Source organism: Gopherus evgoodei, chromosome 4, assembly GCF_007399415.2.
Source record: "Gopherus evgoodei ecotype Sinaloan lineage chromosome 4, rGopEvg1_v1.p, whole genome shotgun sequence".
Taxonomy (NCBI): domain Eukaryota; kingdom Metazoa; phylum Chordata; order Testudines; family Testudinidae; genus Gopherus; species Gopherus evgoodei.
The window spans coordinates 48,915,992-48,930,052 of NC_044325.1; the positions used below are offsets into that span (position 1 = coordinate 48,915,992).

At 42.8% G+C, this 14,061-nt stretch overlaps 1 protein-coding gene across 2 annotated transcripts in view; it reads right to left on the reverse strand.

Annotated features, from left to right (window-relative positions):
• The window catches only part of BRMS1L (BRMS1 like transcriptional repressor), a 49,920-nt gene extending 38,531 nt beyond the window's left edge, over positions 1-11,389 (reverse strand). Inside the window, exon 1 of one of the 2 annotated variants that reach the window (XM_030559254.1) lies at positions 11,121-11,388. In XM_030559254.1, coding sequence (XP_030415114.1) covers positions 11,121-11,256 — 136 coding nt within the window. In that variant the 5' untranslated portion in view covers positions 11,257-11,388. Of the gene's footprint in view, positions 1-11,120 lie in introns of both variants that reach the window. The other variant, XM_030559255.1, reaches the window with a different exon arrangement.
• Between the last annotated feature and the right edge of the window lie 2,672 nt (positions 11,390-14,061).

The following is a 14,061-nucleotide window of genomic DNA, read 5'->3' on the forward strand; positions in this document are numbered from 1 at the left end:
TCAACCTCCACTGAAAAAAAAAAAGAAAGTCATAGTCTTTCAGTTTTGAAGACTATTTTCGTTATATTAATTGCTTTCTTGGTTTTGCAGCCAAGAGAGCTCATGTATAGGAATCTCCCTCATTTATCTTAGTGAGTATTTAAATAAATATTTTAAAGCTATGCAATAAAGACAGATTCTTCACCATTACCGGAGAGTTATTTTATTGACATTTCTGAGTATTTCCTTAAATATACTTTGATCTCTAAATGCAAGTACTTTTTTTTTTTTTAAAGCAAGGTATATTGGATTTTGGCAAAGCTCTTCTGCCAAACTTTCCCTAAAAACTTTGTTTGACACCTCCTATTACTATAGAGGTGTACAGAGGCTTAGTTGCTTTCTTAGTTCAGATGCAAATAAATGTTAAGTATCCTAGAAATGGAGAGAATCCCCGATGGTATTGAGTACGTGCTCCAAAATATTGAATGTAAATCTTTTTTTTTCAGGGTGGAATTTGCTTTTTTGTTTCTATAATGTACAAGAGAACTTGAAAAGTGTTTTTCCACAAGAGTTTCTGCTTTGCTCCCCCCCCCCCAATCATCTTTCAGGCGTTTCTCGCCTAATCTTTCCCAGAGGACTTCTTGGCAGAAGGGAAAGTATCTCAAGAGATGCGTATTTGCGAGCTCTCACCACTCAAATGTAGGGGAGTCAGAAGAAAGTTAGCTGGATGCACCAGGGTTCAGCAAGCATGAACAAAAACAAAATTTTAAAGTGGTGACACTAAGAGTTGTTTAAAGGACATTTCTGTTCACCCCTACAATATCATGGAGTGGAGACAAGAGAATTTCATTAGCACTGAATGCCACAGATCTATTAATGAGGATGGATATAATTCTCTTGTACACAGACAGGTAATCTCCTAGAGCAACTGGTGCAGTCTCTGAACAAATCCTTGTCCCTAAACTCTAAAAAAACCAGGGTACCAGCAGAGCTGATTGACTCTGGAGCTTTTTTGACTAGCTTCTTGACTGGCTTGCCTGGAAAACAGAGACAAGGTGGGTTTGATAACACCACCTTTTTTTGGTCCAACTTCTGTTCATGATACAGATACAGCCTCCTGAAGAAGAGCGTATCCGATGGTAACTGGCAAGGTCACTAGGATTTAGTAGTAGCAGTGGTGGCAGCACCATCTTTAGCACCAATCAGGCTATGGTCTATTTCTTGGTTAGAAAGGAGAATTCCCTATTTGAAAGGCATGCTACCATCTTTTAGGAATGGTTCCAAGTGTTCTCAGTATTTTTATCAGCTAGGAAGGGTCAGAGAAACATGTGACAGTTCCAGTTGCTGTTAGTATTTCCATGACTACTACTTGGACAGACAGGCTGCATTGTTTGTGAGGAAGGGTTGTCTTAGACCCCACTGCTCTTGATGTCCCCATGAGACCACTTCAGATATGAGTTCTCGTCTCTGTGAACTACAGTGACAATTCCTCACAGATATCCAGATGGAGAGTGAGTCTGGATTTACACCACCAGTTACGGTCCCAAGGAGCTCCACTAGGTGCAACCATACTAAGCTCTTTTGCCTCTTCCTTAATGCAGCATAAGTTTGCCATGGGGAATTTTAACAAAATGTCTGTATCAGACTGATTTACACAAGTACCATTCAAGTCTTCAGACTCATTTTGTGTTAAACATGGCAATCTGCATGGGTGATGACATGGAAGGCAGAGCTTCAATGCCTGCATATCAACAGTTGTCATGTGGTGATAAATACAGTACTTTCTGGTTTCTTCCACTCCTAGGCTTCTCGGCCGAATGGAATCTTCTGCAACTACACTGTAATTGGGAGGGGCGTTTAAGCTTTTGGGGATGGGGGGCAAACCTTGGTGATAGCTTCTTTGTGCCTGGAGATATGACGAAAAGGAGGAAAGGAACAATTTATTATTTGCATTCCATCAGCCCCTAGGAGCCTCAGTCAAGGACCAGGATCCCATAATGCTGTGTGTTCATACAGTGCCTAGCAAAAAGTTGGTCCCTTCAGGGTTATAAAATGTAGCACAGCATCACATGTCTTGATTCTCAAAAAGGTACTGGGAACCAACAAGTCCAGCTGAAGTTAATGGAAGTTGTGGGTGCTAGACATCTCTGAAAAAGTCAGGCCTGTTCAAAAGTTTATTATTTTACACAGCAGGGCTTAAAAAAAAAAAAAAGAAAAATATTGTGCACACAGCAATACAGATTAGCTGAGTAAGACAAACCAGATGCAAGACTGAATCTCTTACTTTCCTGCTTGAGGTAGCTGTATAAACTCTAAACTGATTTTCTAAGCCAAAGAAGTTACCCTCATATACATCGTATACTAATTTAAAGATGCAATACTTCAGTATTGAGTAAACAGTGACTATCACAACTGTGTGTGTGGTGGGGGGGGGAACAACACACACCCTCTCAAATTGAAAGAAATCCAGCAAAATCTGGACTACTCTGCAAAAGCTGGTGAAAAATTGCTTTGAATTTTACATTGCCCCTTGCAAGATGCTCCTGACCCTGTAAATTCGGTGATTAAAAATGTTTACATTCAATATGCATACCTTATTATGGAGCAACACATGTAACTGTGTTGTTATTGCAGCTCAGTTTCCCTTATAAATCTGAGTTTGCTCACAAAAATCTAGTCACCTCAGCCTGAAAACTGGCAGGTTAGGTTTACAGCATATAGAGTTTTCCTGCAAAAATTGAGGTAAAATGAGGTTGATGTGTCATAACCACACTAATACAATGAACTATATACAAGGGTGAAGAATCATCAGATTTTTACTGCATTAATAACCCAAAGTCACTTTAAAAATAGCCCAATCTGTATACTGAAGATTTTTATTAAATACATTGTTATTTGATGTATAGACCAAACAAAAGCTTTAGATACCTAGTACAGATTTGATAAAAAAGCTACATGCCCCAGCAGAAGTTCATCCACATTAGCAACAAAGCTATGAGATGGCAATCAAATTCAAAAATCAAAACCACCATTCTGGTACCTGTATCCCAAGAGAGGGTTAGCAGATGTTTCAAACAAAGTATGGCTAATGACAGCATTAAAAATAGCAGTCTTCGTCAGAAGTAGAATGCTTCTGTTGGTGGTCACACATCACCAGTGAAATAATTTCATTGGTGCAAACTGTTCGCAACAGATTTTGTGTCACTGTATATATGCTCATGTCACTGCATATATGCTCCAACACAAAGAATGTTTTCTAAAAGTTCCTCTTGCATCTTGTTGCACAGTTTTGTTTTTATCAAGTTCATCTGAGAAAATCTTTCAAGCGCAGTGTTGCTAGAAGGTAGCGACAGCAACAAAAGAGCAAATAAGCTAAGGGTATGTCTACATCTACAATTTTGCAGCGCTGGTTGTTACAGCTGTATTAGTACAGCTGTATAGGGCCAGCGCTGCAGAGTGGCCACACTTACAGCAACCAGCGCTGCAAGTGGTGTTAGATGTGGCCACACTGCAGCGCTGTTGGGCGGCTTCAAGGGGGGTTCGGGGAACGCGAGAGCAAACCGGGGAAGGAGACCAGCTTCGCCGCGGTTTGCTCTCGGGTTCCCCGAACTCCCCTGCAAACCGCAGGGAAGGAGACCGCGAGAGCAAACCGGGGAAGGAGACCAGCTTCGCTGCGGTTTGCTCTCGCGTTCCCCGAACCCCCCTGCAAACCGCAGGGAAGGAGACCTGCTTGCTCGGGGATTCGGGGAACGTGAGAGCAAACCGCAGGGAAGGAGACCTGCTTGCTCGGGGATTCGGGGAACGCGAGAGCAAACCGCAGGGAAGGAGACCTGCTTGCACGGGGGTTCGGGGAACGCGAGAGCAAACCGGGGAAGGAGACCTGCTTGATTACCAGAGGCTTCCTCAGGTATGCTGGGATACCTGCTTATTCCACGGAGGTCAAGAAAAGCGCTGGTAAGTGTCTACACTTGATTACCAGCGCTGGATCACCAGCGCTGGATCCTCTACACCCGAGACAAAACGGGAGTACGGCCAGCGCTGCAAACAGGGAGTTGCAGCGCTGGTGATGCCCTGCAGATGTGTACACCTCCTAAGTTGCAGCGCTATAACCCCCTCACCAGCGCTGCAACTTTGTGATGTAGACAAGCCCTAAGTCCACTAAGTCTTTGTCCCCAGCAGCAGTGCATTCAAGAATTTCAACCCAAATCTATTCTACTTAGCTGTCTTGAGTATGCCAGTGAATCATAGGCAAAACTCTCTACTGCTGGTTCAACTGTCCAAGGTCTCTACAAAACAATGGTTGATATTTCATCTAGGTCATGCAGGGCTGAGCACAATAGAAAAACTTAGTACTGAAAAGGATTTAATCACTGAACATTTGATGGCGATCTTTGTTTCACAAATTCCAACAAGAAATCTCGACACCTACTTTTGATGTCTTTGACAACAGGAACACTTAGTGTGTATTTTGAAAGTTCCAGCTGAAAAGCGACTCCAAAATAGACTGCACAAAACTACTAGCGGTAAATATGAAACCCAATGGCTTGTGATGCGATGTTAGATGGGGTGGGATCTGAGTTACTATAGAGAATTCTTTCCTGGATGTCTGGCTGGTGAGTCTTGCCCACATGCTCAGGGTTTAGCTGATCGCCATATTTGGGGTCAAGAAGGAATTTTCCTCCAGGGCAGATCGGCAGAAGCCCTGGGGGGTTTTCCACCTTCCTCTGCAGCATGAGGCACAGGTCACTTGCTAGAAGATTCTCTGCACCTTGAAATCTTTAAACCATGATTTGAGGACTTCAGTGGCTCAGACACAGGTTTGATACAGGAGTGGGTGGGTGAGATTCTGTGGCCAGCATTGTACAGGAGGTCAGACTAGATGATCATAACGGTCCCTTCAGACCTTAAAGTCTATGACTCAAAGGTGATGTCTTAGTTTAACACAGCAGTCCAGTTCTCAAAAAACTCACTGTTTCACAACCCTTACCACGAGGCTCTGGTAGAATGTCATTAATTCCTGCAGCAGCTTTCCTGCATTAGTTCTTTCCAACTGAAACATCTGGTCTATCCTCCAGGCTTCGACATAGAAAAGTCAGGTAAATTTTAGTCACTTGATCACTGTACAGATGATAAAGAAGTTCAGCATCGTAGTTTCTTCCTTTGTTTTTGACTATCTGAAAGTTTAGCTTCAGTCCGAACTGATCAAGAACCCATATCACATAGGGACTAATGGAAAGCCATCTTGTGCCAGAAAGCTTCATCAAACTGTGTTGCTAAGCAGTGTGGCTGTTTCATTGCCTGAAAGAGCTCCAGCTGCTAAACAATGAATCCTAATTCCTCCATATGAGTTTCAATAAGCAAGCCTTGAGGTAACGAATCCTTCATCAATACAGCAGAATCTGTGTCCAGTCGGATGGGGTGCAATCTCATAGACAGTCATATATGGAACTGTGTGTTCTTCTGTTACCAAAGAAGGTACTCAATATTGTTTGATGCAAATTAGCTCTACTCCCTCATAAGGCTGCCACCAAATTAACTTTAATGTAAATGCAACAGGGAAGACTGAGAAGATTCTTAGCCAGGTGGTCATGACTGTGAATACCAACCTCAGGGCAGACTGTTACAAACCAGGTTACTCCCAGTTCCAAAGGACCAGTCACTGCACCTTAAACCTCACACCAAAGATGCATTTAGCCAATACTATAACAAACTAAAGATTTATTAACCAAGAAAAAGAAATAAGTTATTTACAAGGTTAATGCAGGTAAACATACAGTCTTAGGTTCCAAAAGGTAATAGAAGCTGATGCACCATGCAAGCTTTCTACATCCTTTATAGCTAATCCAAGCTAAGCAGCATGGGGATCTCCCCATGCTTATTCTTAGAAATATTGCCCTCTCCAAATGCCAAGCCGCACAGTGATACAGTTCTTTCTGATCATGAATTTTTATTCCCTTCCCCCAGAGTTCAAACTCATGGGACAAGCATTTGCACCCATCTCCTTTTCATGGGTGTGGGGAGAGGAGGTAGAAGGCAATCAGTCAACAAAGTCTTTGTCCTTTGATGTTTCACAATGATTCATTTGGCTGCAATGGAGCTTCTTGTGTACAGGACAAGCATTTTACATTAATTAATGCTTCTTTCCTGTTTGGTGAGTTACACAGTTAGAGGTTTATAATGCAAACATTCAATATAACTTTATACCAAAAGATACAGATGCTGTAAGGGAGATCAATACATATAGCATCCTACAAGCATCTCATCAAGTCTAAACACATTCTTATAAACATAAGATCTATTTTAAAAATACTAACATATAGGTGAGCCAGAATGGCTTCCAGATATACATTTGTCAGTGTTCAGGAAGGCCGAGGCATGAGCAGGCATCTGGTCTGCCAGCACCACAATGGTACAGTTTACAGTTGATGTAGACAACTGGGTTGTCCACATGCTGTTGGCACCTCAAACTATGCTGTCTCACTAGCTCTCTCACTGGCTCATACAGTGGAACAGCATGGTGGAATGATTGAACATTGGTACGCCACAAGTGAGGAGAGCTTTGGTGATGACCAAGAGCAGGCCACAGTGAACTTTTGGGCTCCTTCTGAAAGGAAGGATGTCAGGCATTTCAGAGGGTTTCCATTCACCCCAGCAGCTTATGAGAGGTAGGCAGGGTGTTGTTTTTTCTCTCTCACACTCACACACTCACTCACACATGTAAAATTAGATCAGAAAGGGCCCTGAAATTTTTAGATACAAAATTGCAATTTGAAATTAAGTTATATTTAACACAGAAGAGGACTTCTGTTGATTAAAATATTATTTTACTGTTAACCGGCAAGAAGCAACCATAGGATGAGAAACTATTCGTTATTGACTAAAGACTAGATGCAACACATAAACAAGTAAGGGGAAGAGGCAATGAAGACAAGGGTAATAGTAATAAGATCAGAAAGTTACATGGACTGAAAATATGCACAACTTACTGGCTCCAAGTAATTTAGTTGTTTTTTTAAATATCCTATCAAGCCATAACCCACTGCTCAATGTGAACATTTTCAACAGGAATAGCCTATGATTGGCTTGCATTGCAGACAGCATAAATATAAGGCGGAAAAACCCCTCCTAGTCTTACCTTTAGCTCCCTTATATAATTACCCCAACAATTTACTCCTCAGGATGTTTGCCTCACACAAGGCAGGAAGGCAAACAGAGTCCTAAAGTTTCTTCCACCTTGTTCCACAGTTCAGGTGGGTCTCAGCTATGTTTCAGGTTTCAGACGTGTTCCAGTAAGTAATTTTTGTAACTAATGCTTTGTTTCAAAATAATTAGTATTTGTTCACTTCATAAACAGATATCATGGGATTTTAAATCAAGATAAGCAACTTCAACCCCAATCCTCTGAGAATCAGTGGTCCTCTGGACCCTTTCCCCCCTGCATAACATACTGGATAGTGTGAATGTGTACTCTTATCTGCTACAATGTGGAATGCACCACCTCGAAGTGTGGGAGAATAATGCCCTCTTCCAGCTGCGGCTAGCACCACCATAGACTCTCCATTTCTACATCTGTTTACATACATAGACAAGCCAGAATGACCTTCCACCTAGCAGAAAGTAGTGTTTCATGTATACATAACACATATGGAATGGCACACCCTCATGATCAACTGGATTTATCATGCACCTCTGACTGCCTCACCTGCACTCTGCCCACTAATCCATCTCCACTAGCATTATCTGTAACATTTCTAACCTCCAAATAGCTTTAAAGTATCTTTAAAAATACTGCCAGTAGTTTACTATATTCCCTATCTCCCAAAATTTGGGATTTCTTCCCTAAGGTTACCCAAACTTGAGAAGCATGATGGGTAATAGTCCTGGAAAAGTAACGGGTTTAAGGTCAGATATCTCACTGCCCTTCAGGTGAGGATTTAGAGACAGAGATATCACTTCCCAAAAGATCACTCATTTCTAGACCTGAGTTGCCTCAAGGTATTAAAAATCACAACTTGATGTATGGGAGAATTGGTTTAGATAATTTTGGTGTGTTTCTAAAATGTATTACAATTTCTTCTTCCTCTAAAGTCTGAAGGGTGGGACTTGTGATAATTAGGGCAGCTTGTCTTAAAAGGTAAAGATAATAAAAACAGTATTTAAAGTAAATTTCTGAATTAACACTCCTGTAAGATGTGGCCAATACAGATATAGCAAGGTGTCCTACAAAATGTCTGCGTTCTCACCTGAGATGATGAGCATAACTTGTGGCTTTGACATTCATCACTAATATGTAGGGCTCTATCAAATTCACAGCCATGAAAAAATACATCACAGACCAGGATATCTGGTCGTTCCCACACCCCATGAAATCTGATCTTGTGTGCTTTTAACCTATACAATACAGATTTCATGGGGGGAGACCAGCGTTTCATAAATTGGAGTGCCTGACTCAAAAAGGAGTTGTAGGGGGAGGTCACAAGGTTATTTTAAGGGGATCACAGTATTGCTACCCTTACTGTTGCGCTGCTTTCAGAGCTGGGCCACCAGAGAGTGCCAGCTGTTAGCTGGATGCCCAACTCTGAATGTAATGCCACACCAGCAGCAGCACAGAAGAAAGGGTGGCAATACCATACCTTGCCACCTTTACTTCTGTGTGCTGTCTTCAGAGGTGGGCAGGCTGAGAGTGGCAGCTAAGTAAGGGCCCAGCTCTGTAGGTAGCAGCGCAAAAGTAAGGGTGGCAATACCATACCATTGCCATCCTTACTTTTGCACTGCTGCTGGTGGCAACTCTGTCTTCAGAGTTGGGCTCCCTGTCAGCAGCTGCTGCTGCTCGCCAGCAGCACAGCTCTGGAGGCAGCACTATTGCCAGTAGCAGTGCAGAAGTAAGGGTAGCAGTACCGCAACCTCCCCTACAATAATCTTGTGATGCCCCCTCAACAACTCCTTTTTGGGTCAGGACCCCTAAAATTACACTGTGCAATTTCAGATTTAAATAGCTGAAACCATGAAATTTATCATTTTTAAAATCCTATGCCCGTGAAATTGACCAAAATGGACCATGAATTTGGTAGGCCCCTACTAATATGGCATTTCTAAACTCAGGAGAGTGGGATTGGAGGAGTCTTGATGCTCAAGGGCAGATTGTATTGATTGTCTAACTATATCTAAAACTTCTAGACAACACCTATTGATAAAATAAACCAACTGGAGTTAAATATGTTAAAAGGTAAACTCACCAATTATTTTCAATACTTATCAAAACTTCATTACATCCAAAGTTTCTTCCCTTGATTTAAAGCAGAATATTTTGCTATCCAACTCAACCTCACTCTTTGCCGGTTTGAAGCAATACACACCTCTACCTCACTATAACGCTGTCCTTGGGACCCCAAAAAAATCTTACCGTGTTATAGGTTAAACTGTTATATTGAACTTACTTTGATCCACCAGAGTGCACAGCCCCCTTCCCCCTCCCCGAGCACTGCTTTACCACGATATATCCAAATTTGTGTTATATCGGGTGGCGTTATATCAAGGTAGTGGAGTAGTAGCTTCAGCTGAGATCACAGCCACATTAATATTGACACTAAGGTAATTCTTTTATTAGATCAACTTGGTGGAAGGTATATATTATTCATTAACCCTTATGCTTAACAACAGGGGTCTCCAAGTCCCAGCCCATGGGCCATCTGCAGCCCAAAAACCTCCCCACTGCAGCCTTCAGGAGGAGAGATGCATGCAGCCACGCTGCCGGCAATGTCTGCTGCAGACGCCGCCCGCTGCAAATCCAATTGGCTGGGAGAGAGGGACAGAGATACCATCACTAGTCGCCAGACAGAGTCAGCCATGGAGGCAGAGTTACTTTTTTCCACGACAATAAACAAGTCAAAATACCAAGCACAACTATCTGATGCACACCTTGCTGCAATCCTGAAGATTTCAACTGCACAGTTAGTCACTGATGCCAAACATCAACAAACTGACAGAACTGAAGCCTTGCTAGGTGTCTGGGAAACACTAAAAACTCTCTGGCCAGCAAAGAATTGTATACAGTTGTATGACAGTTTTATTATTTCTAAGACATTCAAAATAAAAAATACAATATAAACGTTTTCTTTTCTGAACACCATATTCAATGACATTATCGGCCCGCTGGGGGGATTTGAGGAGTGGCACTGGCACTAAAGTAAATTCACTTTGAGATCCCTGCTTGACAGTCTGTCCCAGCCTGCATTTAGTTCAGACACTCTGATGTCCTTCCCCTAACCTGAAGAAGAGCTCTGTGTTACTGGAAAGACTGTACTGTCCACCAACAGAAGTTGGTCCAATACAAGATATTACCCTCACCTACCTTGTGCATCTCATATCCTGGGCCAACAACACAACCAACAGGTAATTTCTTGAAAGTGATATGTGGTATTTTAAAAATTATATTTATTCCTTGAAAAGTCTTTTCTATGGAACTTTTGATAAGAAATGTTCTGCAGTTTCTTTAAACACCCATAGTTTATTTAAAAAGCCTTATTTGAGATGCATAATATTGTCTTGTAAGAGTTAGCAACTGAATGCCACACTCCTGGAAAGGGACAAGATGCTACAATGTTGTGTATGGGGAGGAAAAAAATAGTAACTCAAGTCAAGAAAGAGAGATAAGGAGAAGATGCCATGCAAGAAGGGAGCAAGATGAAATCTTCCACGTAGGGGAAAGTGAGAAAGGATGTGCCCCCCAGGTCACAAAAGGAGAAACTACCAGATAGGCAAAGAGAGCAAGAAGAAACTGACATGCAGAGGAAGAGTGGTGGCACGGGCTGTGGACCCATGGGGTAAAGCAAAAGGGGGGGTCACAAGTTGCCCAGCAGGGAAGAGTGTGGGCTGTCACCCCTGGCCAAGAAGAAGGGGATTCAGGAGCTGCCCCACAAGGTGCAGATCCTGCCGTGCCGGGGGAAGGGAGCGAACTGAAGGAGGGGTGTGGTCAGAGGCTGAGGGGCGGGGCCAGATGCTGCCTTGCGGGGGCTGGGGCGGACTGCGGCCCCCACAGCAGGGGAAGGCGTTAAGGTCCCCCACCGCGCAGGCGGCCGCCCTTCCCCGGCATTTGCAAGCGGCCCCTGATGCCCCCGCCCGCGAACCCGCTCCCCAGTTACCTGAGCTGTCCCCCTCTTCAGACACGGACGAGCTCTCGGTGTCCTCCTCCTCCGAGGAGCTGCCCTCGTTCTCCCCATAATCCACCTCCATCTCATCGTGGTTGTTCTCCTTCTTCTCCCGGGAATGGACCGGCATCCTCCCCAGAGATGCCGCCGAGCCACGGGACCGCCCTTCCCTCCTCCACCGCCGCCGCCACCGGCTGCTCCTCCTCCTGCCCGCCCCTCAACAAAACCGCGCCATTCCCGCACGCGCCACAACGCAACCCAAGCCCTTGCCGCATGGCCCTTCTCGCCGCTTATTGGTGGATACCGGGCCGAGTGGGCGGCTCCCCCGCCAAACTCAGCAAGTGTCGTAGGCCGTTGTGCAAAGCATCTCGGTAATTGTAGTTCCTCTGGAGGGGACTAGTTTCATAGCCATGGATTAAATAGCGGAGGTGCTAGGCTTGTGATGAGCACAGGGGTTGGGGCTGGGCAGGTAGAGGTGGGGAATTCCCATCCTCCCCTGCAATTCCTCTGGTGCCAAGGGTGCTGATCTAATTGAAAGGCTCCTTGGTGGTTAGTTTATGAGTTAGAGCTAGGAATATATGCCAGAGCTGGTTCCATCTCTTCCTGTTAGCCTTGTGCAGCATCAGATGAGTCACTGGAGGGAGGGAGGGATGGACAGGCTGGCTGGCCTAGACATCAGAACCCTACATCTGAATACTGAGCTTCAGTGTCACTTCACACAGCAATTCTCCAAAATGCTTAGAGGTTTTTTGTTTTGTATTTTAACTGAAATTACTCAATTACCATTTACCTCAAATTAGCTAAAACATTTGAACCTTGGTCCGGACAGACCACAAACATTTATGGTTCACCCTAGGCTGAGCCATTTGCCATAGACTAAATCTCTCCGGTTTCCAATCTGGGGTTCAGCTAAGAGAAATTTGAATAATGGAGGCATCCAGGTAGTTGCTCAAAGCTGATAAATCTCATGGGAAGAAAGCAGCAAAGGTAGCAAGGAAGGAGAGCACAGGGGGGAAGCAGATGACTGAAACCTTTAAGCTCTTAAGAGGGCTTCAGAAGACAAAACTTTTTAGGCAGATGTGACTCAGTGAGGGGAGCAAGGAGCTGTCTGTTCTCCCTTCCCTGACTATAATGATTGATTGATTATTTGTTTAATTATCTTTCCAGGTACTAAAGTTAAGCTGACTGGTCTATATAATTCCCTAAGAAGTCCTTATTTCCCCTTTTATAGATAGGTACTATATATTTGGCCTTTTCCAGTTCTCTTCTCTCTCTCCTATCCTCCATTAGTTCTCCAATGACATCCCTGTAAAGAAAATAAAAACAAGTATACCTTACTATAACAATATAGTATTAGAGTTTGGAACTATTACTATAGAATAGGGTAATATTTTTTATAGTGATGGCTGTCACCTGATAACTAGAAAATGTGAGTTTGATGGTTTGTGAGTGTATTCATGACTCAGGCAATTCACAAGAAGATGATGATGATGATGATTATTGCAGAGTGCCAGAAGAATCACAGCTCTAAAGTACATGTACAAATATGAAAGATAGTGTCTCTAATCTAGGTAAGATAGATCCAATACTGTATACTCAAACCACAGATGTTGAGAAGATCAATGTAGGATAGAGTATATGTTATTTCTTAGGTCCTGTTACAATTTCATGACAACTTTGCAAGGCTGCATCACCCCAGGAACAATATCTGTTCACCAGCTACCTGTTCTTTACCATTTTTACTGATGATAATGAGAAAAATAGTTACATATGTTCTATAGTTATGCAGTCAGATACTGAGATTATGTAGAGGTGTAGTAACCATTCTGTGTTAAAGCAACGTTTTTGTTGGTGTCCAGTTCTGCTCCCAGTGATGCTAATAGGAGTTTTTTGCAATTGATTTCAGTGAGAGCAATATCAGACCCAGTTATGGAATAGCCTTAGTCACATCATTGTCAAGATTGAGTGGAACTTTCTGTTTAGAACTGATTCTTTAAAGTGCTCTAAAATCCATATGTGATGTTGCACTCCATATGTTTATGGACATATGCTTATGAGTGTGAATATAATGTAACTGGAATATGCTTTATGCAAAAGGTCTCTGGTAAGGTATCATTACAAAATTTATAATCTACTGAGTGTGTTCATCCTATTTGTATGAATGTATCATTATTGTATCTGAAGCTAGAAATATAAAGTATTACTCTGAAGTCCTATTGTCACTATGCAAAGTGTGGGCCATTAATGGTGGCTTGGAATCTTGATGGCTCCCATTAACCAGGAAAATTGGTTATAACTGGCTCTGTTTACTTGCAAACCTTCCTGGGTAGGTGCAGGCCAACCCTGAAAGAATGGAGAATGAGGTGTTACAGTGACCATGTCACCTGGTACTGGAATCCATCTTAAACCTGTTGCTTTTCCATTTAGAAGGAAGGGTGGGAACCCAGAGAGAGACAAAGGATTCCTGCCTTGTGCCAAAGTTATAAAAGGGGGTGGAACAGAACAAAGGAGGCAGCCGTCATAAGAAATTCCCTACTTACCACCTGAGCGGGAACTAACAAGAACTGTACTAGGGAAAGGATTGGGCCCAGACTAAGAAGGAGTCTAGTCTGTGAAAGAAGCTTATTGGAACATCTCTGAGGGTATATTCAGTTTCTTAACGTATTTGGCTTAGACTTGTGAGTTTTTACTTTATTTTATTTGGTGACTTACTTTGTTCTGTCTGTTATTACTTGAAACCACTTAAATACTACTTTTGATACTTAATAAAATCCCTTTTTTTATTATTAAACCCAAAGTAAGTGATTAATACCTGTGGGAGCAAACAGCTGTGCATATCTCTCTATCAGTGTTATAGAGAGTGAACAATTTATGTTTACCTATATAAGCTTTATACAGAGTAAAATGGATTTATTTGGGGTTTGGATCCCATTGG